The sequence below is a fragment of the Lynx canadensis genome, chromosome D1, assembly GCF_007474595.2.
Source record: "Lynx canadensis isolate LIC74 chromosome D1, mLynCan4.pri.v2, whole genome shotgun sequence".
Classification (NCBI taxonomy): Eukaryota; Metazoa; Chordata; class Mammalia; order Carnivora; family Felidae; genus Lynx; species Lynx canadensis.
The window spans coordinates 100544744-100562693 of record NC_044312.2 but is presented as its reverse complement, the minus strand read 5'-3'; the positions used below and the strand labels follow the sequence as shown (position 1 = coordinate 100562693).

Below are 17950 nucleotides of genomic sequence, written 5' to 3'. Positions count from 1 at the left end.
CATTTGTAGACTACATCCATCTACTACCACTGTTTCAGGCTCGGCTACTACAATGCGTACAAGCTACTATTTCGACTTAGACTCTCAGTCATCTGGGATGATTTAAGTGTGCACATGTGGTCTCCTGCCTGTGTGTTTACAAATGTTCCCCAGGTCCACAATCTTAACAAAGAGTTCAGCTGGGAGGCAATCTGAATTAATTCTCAAGAACCCAGAATCTTTATTTCCAGCACATACACAACCTCAAAAGAACTCACAACTGAATAGAATCCAATAAGTTTTTATATATTAGAGTGGAAAGTTTAAGAAATTCAAGGTTGCATTAATAAAAATTGTTTTCTTTTCAGGTAATGTGACTGTCAGGTGAAGCGCATGGAGAAGAGGAACAATGTGACAGAGTTTGTTCTACTGGGACTCACAGAGAATCCAAAGATGCAAAAAATTATATTTGTCGTGTTTTTTGTCATCTACACCATCACTGTAGTAGGTAATATGCTCATTGTGGTCACTATCACTGCCAGCCCATTGTTGGGGTCTCCCATGTACTTTTTCCTGGCCTATCTCTCCTTTATTGATGCCTGCTATTCCTCTGTTAATACTCCTAAACTGATCATAGATTCCCTCCATAAAAAGAAGACTACCCTATACAATGGATGCATGACTCAAATATTTGGAGAACATTTCTTTGGAGGTGCTGAAGGCATCCTGCTTACTGTGATGGCCTATGACCGCTATGTGGCCATCTGCAAGCCATTGCACTACATGACCATCATGAATCGGCGGGTGTGTGGCCTGTTAATGGGAGTGGTGTGGGTGGGAGGCTTTCTTCATGCAACTATACAGATACTCTTCATCTTCCAATTACCCTTCTGTGGCCCTAACGTCATAGACCACTTTATGTGTGATCTGAACCCTTTGCTCAATCTTGCCTGCACTGATACACACACTCTAGGCCTCTTCGTTGCTGCCAACAGTGGATTCATCTGTCTGTTAAACTTCCTCCTCTTGATGGTCTCCTATGTGGTCATTCTGCGCTCCCTAAGGAACCACAGCTTGGAGGCAAGGCGCAAAGCCCTCTCCACCTGTGCCTCCCACATCACGGTGGTCGTCTTATTCTTTGTGCCCTGCATATTTGTGTATATGAGGCCTGCAGCTACTTTATCTATTGATAAAGCAGTGGCAGTGTTCTACACTATTATAACTCCCATGCTAAACCCGCTAATCTATACTTTGAGAAATGCCCAGATGAAAAATGCCATTAGTAAATTGTGCCGCAGGAAAGCTATTTCAGGGGAGAAATAAATGTGCCTGGAGCTCAACAGTGATTCAATGGAAGCAAAGGTCAAAAGGACATTTTGGATGATCTTGGCAAAGAATACCTAAGGGATGGAGAAATAAATTACCCACTATGAATCATAAAATCCGCATTAAGCGTAGCTGAAATGGATGCAAGAAAAGAGAAAAAATGTAACCCAGGACCACTTTGAATATACAGAAAATTCTACCAATTTGGGGTTTAGTTTTACTAGCTTCAACCATATATATGGATTTATAAGCTTTTCTTCCAATAATAAAGAAATAATAGTATTGTTATTGAGCAATTATCTCTGTAACAGTCTAAGGAGGTATAGGCTATTATCACCATTTTACAGGTAAACAAACTAATAGAAAGGGGAAGGTACCAAAATGGATACATTGGAAAGCCAGTAATCAGAATTGACTGACTTCCCAGATCATGTCCTTAACTGCTGTTAACAGGCAATGATAATCAAAAAATCAGATGAATATACTAGTTACCATTTACTGAACCAGAGACTGCGCTGGACACAATATATACATAAGTTCATTAGCTATAGCAAAAAGCTAATAATTTTTCATTAATAACTGCTTGCACGTCTTGCCTGTAGCATTATGGTATTTAACATTTAGGGCCATAAAAGCATTGGCCATTTAACCTCTGAGGAGTAGGTAATGAAGATTAGACCATGTTTCCAAGTTCCCTTGTAAGCTTCAGAACAATTTTTTACTGCTCATATCACTCATATGCTAATACCCCATCAGAAAGAGTAATGACTCAAAGACCATGTTGATGTTAGACAGAAACTTCTGTTTATTATACAGTCATATTCTGTAAAGCACTTGCCTACTACATAACAATAGTTTCTACAAGATAGCACAATGTCTCATGCACCATAAATATTGAATGAACAAATGAATGAATGAATGAGAGTATAAAGGAAGATGAAAAAATTCAAAAATAAAAAGAAAGTAGTAATAGAGGCTAGGGAATTCTTTCCCGCTTTTATCTGATTCAACTCTAAGGAGAATTCTGGCTAAACCTCTTGGGGAAATTTCGATTTGTTTTCACTCCTGCTTCTGCTAAGGATGAGAAAGGAATGGAAACTACAGTTCTCAGCATATGAGCAAATAGTTTACCTTGATATTCTCCTGCTTTCAGTGATATTTTATTATCTTTTGAGTGTGGCCTGCTTATGTTATGTTTCTCTGTTAATCAGTATACTTTTTGGTACCATTTCATCATTAAAAGCTTTTTTTTTTAATATGTGGCTCTTTCTATGCAAAAAGCGATCTCAGGAAAAACATATTCCCTTCATTCTTTTGTCCTCCCTTCATTAATCATCAAATATTTTTGAGCCCAAGAAATGTATCAGGCAAGTTGATAGCAGCTGGCACTTCGGTGGTGAATAAAAGGAGAACAAGTTTCTGCCTCCACAGAGCTTAGCATCCAATGAAAGACTCCCAGGAGGAAGCAGAAAATTACAAGTGTTATAAATGGTAAGACAGTGGGATCACAGGGTGCTATGAAACCACAATGGAGGGACACACAACAAAGACCTTCAGAGTCCGGAGAAGGTTCCTAGTGAAAAGACACAAAACTAGAAACCAGCGGACAGAAAAGACCTAAAATTAGAACCCAATGGATGGAAGAAAGTCAGTCAGTAGAGTGACTAGGCATGGGGTTGGCAGAGTGTCCTAGAAGACAGAATACATAACAAAGGCTAGGACATGGAAAAGAATACACAGGAAACCTGATCAATTCAATATGGCTAATCAATTCAAAAACATCGGAAGTTCTTGGAAGCCAGCGAGTGGTGCAGTTAGATTTGAGTTTTAGAATGGTAACTCTAGCTAGAGTGTGGGAAATGGGCTGAAGGAGATAAGACTGGCAACGGGAGAGCAGTTAGAGGTAACAGAGATGATTTGGTTATGAAAGGATGGAAGCCTGAACACTGGTGGTGCCAGTGAGGATGAAGATGGCAGACACGACTGTGTCCATCTCCACTCCCCTGCACTGGGCCTGTGCACCCGTGCCCCTGATGCTGTGTGGTGGGGTTGCTAACAGTCCACAGAGTCATCATTCCAGGACCCACCAGTGGGTCCATTCTATTCCAATGAATGATAGGAACAAGGGTAAAAAAAAAAAAAAAAAAAAAAAAAGGCTGGTTCTTTTGACTCAAGGTAGAACCAGTCCTGTATTACAACATATACCCCAGAGCTCCCATGGCTCCAGCCTGAAGCCAAGCTCCAGTTGGGACCACATTCTTTCTTCCCCTACTATAGTCAGTTTCCCTCAACCCTTCACCATATGAGTCATTTTCATAAAAATCCCCATCTCAGAGTCTGCATCTAGGGAACCCAGACTAACACAGAGAGAGAGAAAAGGGTTCAAGACCTATTTAGGACTATAAACAAAAGGACTTGATTTAGGATGAAGATTTGAGAGAGAAGTCATGGATGACACCCAGTTTCTAGTGTAGATTACCAGATGGGTGGAACAGAGAAAAGATGAATGTTTATTAATGTGTTGAATGACGTTTACGTAACAATGTACAATTAAATACTGTATATGTTTCTGATATCAGAAAGATGTACGCCACAGAAATGTAGGAACCATGAGCATACAGATGGCAATTAAAGCCATAAAAGTGTTAGATATCATCTATGGAGAGTGTTACTTCACCTATGGGTGGTCTTCATGGTCTATCAAATAGCCATTTTGATTCTTAGAAAGAAAACAAACAAACAAAAAAAACAGATTCTAAAATAGAACTCTAATAATGTCAATTGGTGTATTAGAAATTCAATAGGATACAAATCCATAAAATAAAAACAGGCTATCAAAGAAATAAAAAATCAGACTAGCAACAGAATTTTGTTAGCAAAACTAGAAACTGGGAGTTAATGAAAAAATCTTTAATGTTCTCAAGGGAAAAACTAAAACCACTAATTCTGTATCATGCAATATAGAATGCAAAAGTAAGAATAAAAGAAATACATTCTCAGACATGCCAAGACTCATAAATTTTATCAGTCAAGAATTATATCTCAGCAAAATGAACTCAACACATTCAAAAGATTACACATGATGACCAAGTGGGATTAACCCCTGGGATGCAAGTTTAGTTTAAAATATGCAAATAAATCAATGTGATACCACATTAAAACCACATGATGATCTCAATAGAGACACAAAATGTATTTATATTCAACATATCTGTCATTATGTTCAACAATCTTTCATGCTAAAAAGTTGATCTCAACAAAATAGATTTAGAAGGAAATTTCCTCAACATATACACAAAAAGGCCATTTACGAAAAGCCCACAGCTAATATGATAATCAATGGGGGAAAACTGACAGCTTTTCCTCTAAGATCCAGTACAAGGCAAGGAAGCCTATGCCACTTCTATTTAACATAGTACTAAAAGTATTAGCAAGAACCATCAGACTAAATAAATAAATAAATAAAGGCATCCAAATTGGAAAGAAAGAAGTAAAATTATCTCTTTGTAAATGACATGGTCATATATAGAGAAAACCCTAAAACTTCCACACACACACACACACACACACACAAAATTAAAATTAAAAAGTGAATTCACTAAAGATGCAAGATACACACAAAAATTATTTACATTTCTTTACACTAACAATAAACTATACAAAAAGGAAATGAAGAAAATAATTCCATTTACAATAGCATCAAAAAGAATAAAATACTTAGGAATAAATGTAATTAGTAAGTGAAAAATCTCCATATTGAGAACTATAAGATACTGATTAAAGAAACTGAAAAAGACAGAAGTAAATGGAAAGATATCCCATGTTCATAGATTGGAAAAAGTAATGATAAAATGTTTATTTACCCAAAGTCATCCATAGGTTCAATAAAAATGTCTATCAAAAGTCAAATGGCATTTGTCACAGAAGTAGAAAAAAACAATCCTAAAATATATCTGGAACCACCAAAGACCCTAAATAGCCAAAGCAATCCTGAGAAAGAAGACAAAGCTAGAGGCATCACACTTCCACTTCCTGATTTCAACTACTCTGTTTCATATCTCTAGTACTCTAAACAGTATGATACTGGAATAAAAACAGACACCTAGATAAATGGAATAGAATTGAGTGCCCAGAAATAAACCCTTACATATATAGCCAATTAATATTTGGCAAGGGTATCAAGACTATTCATTAAAGGGGCACCTGGATGGCTCAGTCAGTTAAGCATCTGACTTCGGCTCAGGTCATGATCTCATGGTTCATGGTTTCTAGCTCCACATCATGCTCTGTGCTGATAGCTCAGAGCTTGGAGCCTACTTATCCCTCCCTTTCTCTCTGCCTCTCCCTCTCTCTCTCTGCCCCTCCCCCCATTAATGCTCTGTCTCTGTCTCTCTCCCTCTCAAAAATAAACATTAAATTAAAAAAAAAAAAGACTACTCGTTGGGGAAAGGACAGTCCTTCAAACAGTGGTACTAGGAGGGGTGTCTAGGTGGGTCAGTCAGTTAAACATTGAACTTCAACTCAGGTCATGATCTCACAGCTGGTGGGTTCAAGCCCCACAGCGGGCTTTGGGCTGACAGCATGGAGCCTGCTTTGGCTCTCTGCCCCTCCCCCACTTGTGCTCTCTTTCAAAAATAAATAAACATTTTTTTAAAGTTTTTTTTTAACTGGGTATTCACATGCCAAAGAATGAAATTGGACCTTTATCTTGTGCCATACACACAAACCAACTCAAAAGGGATTAAAGACTTATACATAAGACCTGAAACCACAAAACTGCTAGAAGAAAACATAGGGGAAAAGCTTATTGGCATTGTTCTGGGTAATGAGTCCTTGGGTATGCTTCTCATCTCACCTTGCTCTGACTATATAGCTTCCAACAGTGTGTGCTTGGGGGAGGGGGCTGGAGAGACATCTAGTGGTGCTGACACAGCCACCTCCATGGACGGAATCCAAATGAGTTTCAGTGCAACCTCTGCAGGCAGATTCCAGTGAATCTCATAGGTACCCCAGAGATCAGGTTCTCAAGTCAGTTGATCTGCACCACAGTGGGGTGTTTTCCACCAATCTTGGTCCATTTTCACTTTAGAGGGTTGTTTGTTGTTTCCTACTTGCCAGTCCAGACCATAGTCCCTTGTTCGCCTGCCTCAAGCTACCAATTCCCAGCGGGAGGCTCCAGCTTGCCAGTCCCTTTTTTTGCCTTTCATTCTCCAGCTACCATGAACTAGTTCTGGACCAAGGCAACCTAGTGAACTTCACTGTCCAATGGGCAACAAGTAATCATTCTCCAAAAGACTGGAATCCCAGCCTTGGGGAGGGATTCCACCTTCTAAATGTATTCCTTCCATTGATACTCATTTACCAGTACCAGGGCATTCTTTAGTGTACTCACTAGCCCTTTCCAGTTAATGCTCTGGTACAATGAATAATTGTACATAAACTTTCCTGTTCAAATTACTGTGTGATCTGTGTCCTAATTGAACCCTGAGTGATACAATATGGAAAATACCTAATACGACACCAGTTTTATAGACATTTCATAAATAGTATCTCTTTTTGCCGTACAACCAAGACTTAATGAACAAAAAAATTCACAAAAGAATTTATACTGATGCCAAAGTCCAAAGTAAAGGAGTATCATTAAACTTGTTATTTGCAAAAATCAGTAGTAACCAATATCTCCATGTCACATCAGATTATTTTAATCCAATCCAATATTCTAGATGCATATCCTGTAGCTACTACAGATATTTGAGATTTCCAAGTAATAGGTAAATATTTATGGATTAAGAAGCAGTATGTCGTGATGACAAGAGTGTGGGATGGGAGACAGTAAGTCTGGATTCCAGTCCTAGTCTTAGCTCTGCGCTTAAGTGGCTACCTGCAAGTGTTATCCAACTCCTTATTAAGAGTTGATGTCTTCAATTATAAATCAAGAGGCTTGAAGTAGGTTACCTCTATTACTTCTATAGGTAATGCTCAAAGATTCTCTTTAATCATTATCTGAAGTCACTTTTTTTCTCCAGAGCTTCCTCATAGCATTTTTTACCTCAGCATTTCTGAGGGTATAGATTAAGGGATTTAACATTGGAACCACCATAGTATAAAAGATAGCAACAGCTTTATCAATGGGCAGAGTGGTCACTGGGCGCAGATACACAAATATACAGGGCACAAAAAATAAGACAACTACTGTGATGTGAGAGACACAGGTGGAAAGGGCTTTGCGCCTCCCTTCCAAGCTATAGCTCTTTAGGGACCATAGAATGACTACGTAGGAGACCACCAAGAGGAGGAAGTTTAAAAGACAGATGAACCCACTGTTGACAGCAACAAAGAGACCAAGGGTGTGAGTGTCCATGCAGACAAGTTTCAATAAAGGGTACAAATCACACATGAAATGATCTATGACATTGGGACCACAGAAGGGCAGCCAGACTGTAAAGAGTATCTGAATGGTCGCATGGAGAAATCCTCCAGTCCAGGCCACTCCCAGCAGAAGAAAGCACAGCCTGTGGTTCATGACAGTCGCATAGTGCAGAGGTCTGCAGATGGCCACATAGCGATCATAGGCCATCACTGTCAGCAGGATGATCTCAGTAGCACCAAAAATGTGTTCTGCATAAACCTGAGCCATACACCCATTAAAGGAGATAATTTTCTTCTCGTGAAGGGAGTCCACAATCAGCTTAGGAGCTGAAGAAGAAGAATAAATTGTGTCTATCAAGGAAAGATGAGTCAGGAAGAAATACATGGGGGAGTTCAGAGTCTGGGTGGTGGTAACGGTAACCACAATGAGCAGGTTGCCTGAGAGTGTTACCATGTATAGAATCAAAAATCCCAGAAACACTATATTCTGCATCTTGGGGTTCTGTGTAAGACCTATTAAAATAAACTCAGTCACATTTCTTTTATTCTCCATTTCTGTGATGTGGGTGATAAAAACTCCAGGAATAAATGCTTTACCTTTGGGATAAAAAGAAAGAGAAAAGGAACCATAAAATCATAAGAGTCCAAAACTCTGACTTTTAGCAGTACTCTGACAATCTCACAGTGATTCCTTCTCTTTCTTCTCTTTCTTCTCTAGGAATAGGTACTTCAAAACTTCTTTTGGCATGCCTGGATGGCTCAGTGGGTTAAGCATCTGAGTCTTGATTTTGGCTCAGGTCATGAGCTCACAGTTCATGAGATTAAGCCCCGTGTTGGGCTCTGCACTGACAGTATGGAGCCTGCTTGAGATTTTTTCTCTCCCTCTCTCTCTGCACCTCTCTCTCTCTCTCTCTCACACACACACACACACACACACACACACACACACGCATGCACACACATACACACACCAAAATAAATAAACAAACAAACAAACTTTTTAAAAAACTGCTCTTAGTGGGCACTCAATTAAACTTCAATATAGTATTTAAAGCTAAGTTTTGCTATTATTAATCCTCACTTATTCCTGGACTTCAGATTGCTTTATCCTCTGTATTTTAATGTATTCTTAAAACACAAAGGCAGTGAAGGGTAAGACACATTGTCCCTGTTACACATTGGGCAAGGTTCATAATAAGATATATGGAAAGGATACCTCTTCCATATGATCCCACAAATGCATTCACTAGCCTTAGAGTTCCAAGCCCCAAGATAGTAGTCTCCCTTCTGGAAGCCCAATGCATCAGAGAATCCTTCCAGGGACAAGAACCCTTGAGAAGAAAGTTAAGTGTGCTTCTAATTGTCAACTCTTCTCTAGAGGAGATGGCCTTTGAGAGAACCAAGAACTAATATGTTCTGATAGCTTCCTGAAGGTCTAGGCCAAAAGTTGGGTTTTATGATCAAAATCAGACAGAAAACTCCAAATTTGACTCATTCATTATCACTATTTCCCTTATTATTTGTTTCTTGCAAATCTTGAGTTTGAGCATATATTTTAAATGATTCCCTTTTACAATGTTCCTCTGCCCCTTTGTGTTCCATACCATGTGGAAATAAATATACAAACAAAACAACTTGGTCTTTTGTCAGAATTGATGTGTTTGATGTCCTCTATTAATTGATGGACTCAAGCACAGGTCAGTTTCTTTCTTTGTCTTAGTCCAAAGACCAATAGTGTACCTATTACCACTCAAATCCTCTAAAATCCATATTTGGGGATACATGAGAAATGGAGAGAAGTGTTGATCTAGCAGGATGACCCTGATTTTCCATAAAAGAACCCTCAGACTGCAATTGAAAGTAAGGACCTAAGCAGCCAAACTTCCTCCAAGCACAGAAATCTTTGTTAACTTGTTTAAATTCCACATACTCAGACATTTTCAAATGGAAACTTTTGTTATAGCTCCGGTTTTCTCCATTCTTAAAGCATGCAGAGATTTATTCTTTCACTTAATCTTCACAACAGTGCTATGACTTAGGTACTCTATTATCCATATTTTAAATAAAAAGAAACTCTGCTTAAGAAGAGGTAAAGGACTTGCTCAAAGTAATAGTGATTAAAAACAAACAAACAGGGGAGACTTTTTATACCCAGGATGTCTGTCTGGCACTAAGTGCCCCTCCAGGGCAGATCCAATTTACTTCTGGGATTCAGCCAATGTCAGAGGTTGGTTGGACAAGTGGGTTGGTACCTAAAGTCACCACCTGTGGCCATATAAATTCCATAGCAGTTCTTTTGCTAAGCTATGAAATGTAGAGTCAGAAGTTAATGAATTCAAGGGTCCATTGGACAAGACCCTAGAATTGTTGTACACTGAAAATGTACCAGTACCTTGTATTTTATCAACATATATGCTCTTTAAGGATGAGGACACTGAAGTCCAAGAAAACAGCTAATTGATTAGTATCAGACCACAAGAAAAAGTCTTCTAAGGCCCAATACAGTGACTTTTTTTCCCACCATCACGTCTTGCCTCCCTTAAGATGCCTTGAGATGAATGTACGAGGAAAAATCACCATAAGGTGACAAAGAGAATTAACTTTCATCTCTTATCTTTAGCAAAACCTGTCCTGGATCTCAATGAAAATGGGCTGAGTTAGGGATGCAAAAATTCTATCATATCGTTGGGATTACATCCATGATAGCAGAAATAACGTCTTACCTAGTTAGAACAAAATCCAAGAAAGTTGAACAGAATCAGAATAAAAGTGCCCTTAAGAAAAAAAAAAAGTGCCCTTAAGCCTGGAGTTTAGCATAGTTTTCCAAACACAGCAGGAGGTACATTATTTCTTGCAGATCTTACATATTAATGAATTCTCCTTATGGATCTCAGTTCTGGAGCTGAAGATTTCCTTCAAGAAAGAGAATCCTAACGTTGTTCTTCTCTCTCCCATGCTGACCTATCTTGACCACCACAGTGAAAGTCACACACCCTAGCTCAGCTTCACCTCACATCTGCCTTTCTTTCTGCTCAGTTGCCTCTCATACCTGCTCCTATCACTACAACATTTCTCCCCCTCTTTCAACCCTGGAAATTATCAAAATCAGAGCATTGCCTCAAGGAAATGAGTGACTGCACATAATCTCTGACTATCCAAACCACTACGCCATGCACCCTATCCCTGAAGGAAACCCTCAGTGACCATCCAGCTCCCACCTGCTGCCCTACTGCACTGTCCCCATATTCAAAAGCCTACCAATTGACTCAAGAATCCATGAAATGTAAATTTATCCCTGGTGTATTATAAATATATCCATATATAGTGAGAACAAATATTTCTGCAAGATATCCTAAAACATCTCAAAGGGATTCCCCCATAAAATATCAGAAAGTAATGCTTCAATGATTTTAGTTATAAACCCCTCAAGAGAAAATGGAAATGTAAGAAACTGGATTAAAAATCAGCAATTCTAGTTAACTTACCATGGTTTCCCTCTGTAGTTAAGGAGAATGCCCAATGTAGTCAGGAAAAAGAAATAACCATTATATGTAACTGTTCAAACATCATGCCATATAAATGTATATTTCTCAAGTCCCCACTGACTGGACAATGGCATTTGCAAAGCTCCAATGCCTTAGAAATTCAAGCCAAAGGAAAATAAAATGCTACATAGGATTTGGAATCCAAAGTCCTTAGGTACTAAAGTGAATCTTCTGATCTTCAGCACCTGGCTCTAAGGTTACAGAATGAAAGACACAAATATTTCTATCATTTAACATCCCCCTCTTATTCTGCCATTAAAATAAGAGAAGAGCTTCCTCTTGAACCATAACGTTTAGAGATGATACTGAGAACATCAAAGGAACTCTCTTTCCATGTAAGGCTTTGCTCTCTCAGGAATTAATTATCCCTGTTTTTTAAAGATTTTGCCTTACAAATAGATATTTGGGAGAATTCATCCATGAAAAACACATCTTTATTTGAATGGCTCTTTTCCCTGCACTTAAATTTATGTAATAACAGCCTACATTCCTGGTCTAGAAAATTATATGATAAAGCACTCCTCCTCCACACCCTTGGGTATCACCAAGTGGAACATGAAGGATTCTAACTGCTGTAAAAATAACATGGGATTTTGTTTAGATTGCATATCCCTGAGGAAATCTCCTCCTTGGCTGAGGTCACCACAGGAGGTTGAGATACCGAGTTAATCTCTCAACTGTACTATAAACACATAAGGATATACTCTGTTTGTAAGAACCTTGGGACTTGATATATTTTCAGGCAGAGTGAGATCTAGAGTTGGAGACCAAATGGAGGTTAAAATCCTTGTCCAACTTGTCTGATATAGAAATCTAAAAAAATAGATTTGTATGCCTTTTCAAAGACTTTCTAGAAATCTAGTAATTCTGCTGGCCATTTGATAAAAGAAGCCTTACCTAGGAAAACAGATATCTTTAAATTTTCATCATACATAGTATCCTCAGGACAGTGGAGATTGGAACAGCCAAATATATTCTGCCATCTTGCAAACACATACCATTATGAGAATTGAATCACTTATGAGAATTGAAGCTGCTGCTGTATTTAAACATACAGCTAGGCAGTAGATGGCAGACTGGGAAAAATAGTAATAGCAGCTATCATTACTGAGCACTATGTCCCCTCTTCCCTTACTTCAGTTGTATTACACTGATCAATTTTCATATATTGAACCAACCTTGCATTCCTGGGATAAATCTCAATTGTTTTTGGTATAATTCTTTTTATAGACTACCGGATTCAGTTTTAGTAGTATTTTTGTTGAGGATTTTTGTGTCTATGTACATAAGAGATGTTGGTTACAGTTTTCTTGTGATGTCATTGTCTACTATTGATACTAGGGTAATACTACTATCATAGAATGTGTTCTCTCTTCTCCAATTTTTTGAAGTTTGTGAAGGATTTGATAAAATTCACTTCAAAGTGAAGCCATCCTGGCCTGTTTTTCCCTTTGTGGAATTTTTTTTATTATAATCCAATCTCTTTACTTGTTAGAAATATATTCAGATCACCTATTTCACTCAAGTCAGTAGTTCATGTCTAAGAATTTGTTCATCTAAATTATATATTGTTGGCATAGAACTGTTCATAGGATTCCCTTATAATATTTTTTATTTATGTAAGGTTGATAGTAATGTCCCCTCTTTCATTCCTGACTTTAGTTATTTCAGTCTCTCTCTCTTTTTTATAAATCAGTCTAGCTAAAGGTTTGTCATTCTGGTGATCTTTTCAAAGACCCCACTTTTGGTTTTGTTTGTTTTTCTATTCTCTATCTTCTTTATTTCATTTGTTTCTGCTCTAATCTTTGTTATTTCCTTCTGTTTGCTTTGGTTTTAGTTTGCTCTTCTTTTTCAAGTGTCTTAAGGGCAAAAGTTAGATTATTGATTTGAGACGTTTCTTCTTTTTTAATATAGGTATGTACAGGTACAAATTTCCCACTAATCACTGATTCAGAAGCACCCCATAGGTCGCAGTATGTAGCATTTTCATTTTCATTCATCTCAAAGTATTTTCTAATTTTCCTCACGATTTCCTCTTTGACCCATTGGTCACTTGGGAGTATGTTGTATAGTTTCCACATGTTTGTAAAGTTCCCAAATTTCTTCCTTTTGTGATTTTCAATTTCATTACACTGTGGTCAGAGAATATACTTTGTATGATCAATACTTTTAAATTTCTTAAGTCTTATTTTATGGGCTCACATATGGCCCAACCTAAAGAATGTTCCATGTGAAGCTGAGAAGAATTTATAGTTTGCTGTTGTTGAAGTGTTCTATTAGGTATCTGTTAGGTGTAGTTGATTTATAGCATGACGTCTTCTGTTTGTTTGTTGAACTTGTGGTGTCCTGACTAGCCATTATTGAAAGTGGGATACTGAAGTCCCCTACTATTATTGTTGAATTGTCTATATAGTCTTTCTATTGCATCAGTATTACATATGTGTTCATGAATTCTGGGGCTCTGTTGTTAGCTGCACATAAATCTATAATTATTATATCCAGATAGACTATTTCATTATTATTAAGTGCCTGTCTTGGTCTCTAGTAATAATTTATATCTCAAAGTCTTATATTACTATAAGATGAACTATAACCACTTTAGCTCTCATTTGATTACCATTTGTATGGTATACATTTTCCATACTTTCACTTCCCACTCATTTGTGTCTACGAGTCTAAAGTATATCTCTTACCAACAAAGTATACAGTTGAATCCTTGAACAAAGTTGGGTGTTAGAGACACTGACCCCCTCCCCACATGATCAAAAAAACATGTATAACTTTTGACTCCCTGAAAACTTAACTACCAAGAGCCTACTGTTGACTAAAAGCCTTATTGGCAACATAGTCCATTAACACATATTTTGTATGTTATATGTATTATATACTGTGCTCTTAAAAAGGTAAGCTACAGAAAATGTTATTGATAAAATCATAAGGATGGGAAAATACATTTATGAAATGTACTGTATTGAAAAAAATCTGCCTATAGGTGGACCCACACAGTTCCAACCCATGTAGGTCAAGGGTTAACTGTATTTAGATCATATATTTGCAACTGTAATGTGCATCTCTACCTTTTAATTGGAGTTCTAAAATGTATGTTTTATGTCATTACTGATAAGATAGAATTTACATCTATTTTGCCATTGGTTTTCTATTGTCCTTTTTTATTTCTTTATTCTTCCATTACTGCTTTTTTGGGGCTAACTGGATATTTCATAGTTTTCTATTTTAATTCTCTTATTGCTTCTTTTACCTTATTTTCAGTTATTTTTTTAACTGAACTATTTTTATAACTAAGTTATTTTGCTTTCTCTGGGGAATATAATTAACATCTTAAGTTATAGCAATACAGTTTTAATTTTAATACAGTTCATTTTAATTTTAATATAGTTTCAGATTAAAAGAATAGTAATTGCAATACTGCATAAGAACTTTGCTCCTATGTAGCTCTATTCCTTCCCTCCTTCTTTGTGTTGTTATTGCCATACAAAGTGCATCTTTAATATTTACCTATGTAATTACCTTTACCAGAGCTCTCGATTTCTTCATGAAGATTCAAGTTACTGCCTAGTGCCACTTCATTTCAGCCTGAAGAACCCCTTCAGTATTTCTTGCAAAGCAAGTCTGCTAGTGATGAGACCCTTCCACTTCTGTTTATCTCAGAATTGCTTAGTTTTCTCCTTCATTTTTAAAGGGCACTTTTATTAAATATAGAACTCTTCGTTGACAGCACTTTGAATGTATAATCCCATTGTCTTCTGACCCCACCATTTCTGATGAGCAATCAGCTGTTCATGTCAATGAGAATTCCCTTGTACATGGTGAGTTGCCTCCCTCTTGCTGCTTTCAAGGTTTTCTCATTGTCCTTGGATTCTGGTCATTTGACTGTGATCTCATAACTCTGAGTTTACCCTACTTTGACTTTAGTGTATTTTGAATTGTAGATTAACGCTCTAGGAAGATACAAGCCACTATTTCTTCAAATACGCTTTCTGCTTCTTTCTCTTCTCTCCTTCTGGCATTCCCATTATGCACCTGTTGGTACTCTTGCTGGGGTTCCACAGGTGTCTGAGGCTCAGTTCATTTTTTTTCTTCATCCTTTTTTCTTCCTGCCCAAGTACCGCCATTTGGAGGATTTATAAATCTCTAGTAAGATTCTAATCTAAAACAGTCATTAATTTTATCACAGTCATTAATTTTATCACATTTTCCACATATCTATTGAAATAATTCTACATATTTTCTCACTTATTCTACTAAGGTGATAAATTATATTGATTACATTTTTAAAACTAAAACCATCTTTCTTTCTTGGAACAAACGCAATTTGATCAATATGTATTAATGTTTTCACAATCATGCTCAAATTTGGTTATTTTATCTCCTACCAACACCAAAATTTAAACTTTATGAAAAGTATTGATATATATTCACGTGGAGTGAGATCTAGAGCTGGAGACCAAATGGGATTAAAATTCTTGTCCAAAAGAGAAGAGCATTACCATAATTGCTTTAGACTAATCCAGATTCACATCCATGGCCAAGGAATGGACCACACTTCCCCACCCCCCCAAACACCTGGTCACCTAACAGCAGAGGAAATGGTGTTTTATTAGAAAGAAAGAAGCAAGGAAATACCCGCTCTGGGTGAGTGTCTGTCACACCTACTGTTCCTCCACCAACTACTCTCCCTTTGCTCCTGTATCTGTAATCAATCTCTCTCTGCCTCTCCTATCCCCACCCTTCTCTATCTCTCTTAGCTCTGTCCCTGGCATTTAAACATGATCAAGGTTCTCCCATCCTGAAAAATATTCACCCTTAATCCCATGTCCCCCTCAGTGACTATTTTGGTCCTCATAAAAACTTTATGAGATATTATCTCTAATTTTCAGAAAAGGAAACTGAGGCACAGAGAAGGTGAGTAACATAGCCAAGATCACACAGCTTAGCCAGGATTCAATAAATAATAGCCAGTAGTATCATAGTAGTAAAAAATGCAAAACTTTCTCTCCTTTCAGAAAAATATTTTCCAACTATTTTCTATGCATAACACACTAGTTGGATGATTTTTATATGCAATCTTTCGGTATTTTTCCCAATAATTCCAATTTATTTAGGGCTGTTTTATAGGCTCTAGTAAGTGAAGTGACATGCACAAAATCTCATAGTAAATAGAATTGGGTATCATACCCAGGTCCATGTCTTTGGAGTATTATTTCTCTAGGACCCTACCATGTCCCATTTGTGTAGAGGATGTCCCTGGTCCTAAGTCTTAACATCTGCTTGGTCTTCCTTCTTCTATTCTGCAGGCATAAGTAAATTTCCAGAAATAACATTTCCATGATAATACCCGGGCAGATCTCCCAGATTAGGGCCAAAGACGGGAAAGGAAGAAAAAAATTTCTCCTTTCTCTGTGGCTCTTCTTATGGTCACTGCTGCACATAGGATTTGTCTGAGGAATGTGTAATGCCTACCACTAGAACTAGAGCCTCCAACTAATCCACCATGGTCTGAATCAGAACCCCCTTGCCTATCATTCCTAGTACATGAGACACATGACAGAGTCAGTGTCTAATTGCTACCGTAGCATAATTGTTAGAGCTCAGGCTTAGAATTAGATCCATTTGTATTTAAACCCAAGCTCTACCAAATATTAGCTTTTCTGATCTTGACCAAGTGATGCTCACAGTGAGCATCAACTTCCTACACATAAGAGAATTATTAATACCTTCTTCATGGGGATTATGTAAGAATTGTATGAAATACCATACCTAGAAGAGTGACACAAATTTATTATTGGTCAGTTCTCATTGTAAACACATTTCCTTTACTCCTACAACTGTTTCAAGGACTCCCAACATCACTGTCAGGTTTTTTAGTCACAAGATCAAGTATTCATAGAAAGATTTTGGAATTACAAGGACTTACGAATCAGTATTCAATACTTTAAAACTTTAAAACTGGGGCGCCTGGGTGGCGCAGTCGGTTAAGCGTCCGACTTCGGCCAGGTCACGATCTCGCGGTCCGCGAGTTCGAGCCCCGCGTCGGGCTCTGGGCTGATGGCTCGGAGCCTGGAGCTTGTTTCCGATTCTGTGTCTCCCTCTCTCTCTGCCCCTCCCCCGTTCATGCTCTGTCTCTCTCTGTCCCAAAAATAAATAAACGTTGGAAAAAAAAAAATTTAAAAAAAAAAAAAAAAAAAACTTTAAAACTTACTTCTCTCCTTTCTGTATGTGGCCAGATTCTAGCAACCATAAGAGAGAGAGAGAGAGAGAGAGAGAGAGAGAGAGAGAGAGAGTGTGTGTGTGTGTGTGGAGAGAGAGAGAGAGGGAGAGACAGAGAGACAGAGAGAAATAGAGACAATTCTTGCCAGAAAACCAAATTGGTCACACCACAAGCTTTGATGTTCTGTACAGAAAATGACAAAGGACAGCAGTGAGCCTTTGCTGTAGGCTGGGCACCATTTCAGCACTTCACATGCATCTTCTTGTAGAACCCCCACAAGAGTGGCGTACTACAAGAGGGGGTACTATCATCACCCCCTTTTTTTATAGATACGAGAACTCACATAAAGAGGCTGAGTAACTTGCCCAGTCACAGTTAGCAGATACAGCAGCCAACCAAACTCTTTCTCTTCAGCATGATTCAGATTTTTTATTAAGAGCACTTTCTCTAGCCTACATTTGTCTATCCTTGGGGCATTAGCAGTAGAATAGCAGTTTTTCAC

At 37.9% G+C, this 17950-nt stretch overlaps 2 protein-coding genes across 3 annotated transcripts; one reads left to right on the top strand and one right to left on the bottom strand.

Annotated features, from left to right (window-relative positions):
* The first annotated feature begins 372 nt into the window (after positions 1 to 372).
* LOC115525371 (olfactory receptor 4C46) lies at positions 373 to 1302 on the top strand. The gene has a single exon (XM_030332536.1). The coding sequence runs from the start codon at positions 373 to 375 to the stop codon at positions 1300 to 1302; it is 930 nt and encodes a 309-aa protein (XP_030188396.1).
* A 5704-nt stretch (positions 1303 to 7006) lies between these two features.
* On the bottom strand, positions 7007 to 8227 carry LOC115525426 (olfactory receptor 4C12). 2 transcript variants are annotated; one of them, XM_030332623.1, is made up of 2 exons: positions 7319 to 8227; positions 7007 to 7024 (listed from the first exon to the last, which is right to left on the bottom strand). In XM_030332623.1, the coding sequence occupies exons 1-2, from the start codon at positions 8225 to 8227 to the stop codon at positions 7007 to 7009; spliced, it is 927 nt and encodes a 308-aa protein (XP_030188483.1). The 2 variants fall into 2 exon arrangements, with proteins under 2 accessions (XP_030188483.1, XP_030188482.1); XM_030332622.1 differs by lacking the exon at positions 7007 to 7024 and having other exon boundaries at positions 7298 to 8227.
* Between the last annotated feature and the right edge of the window lie 9723 nt (positions 8228 to 17950).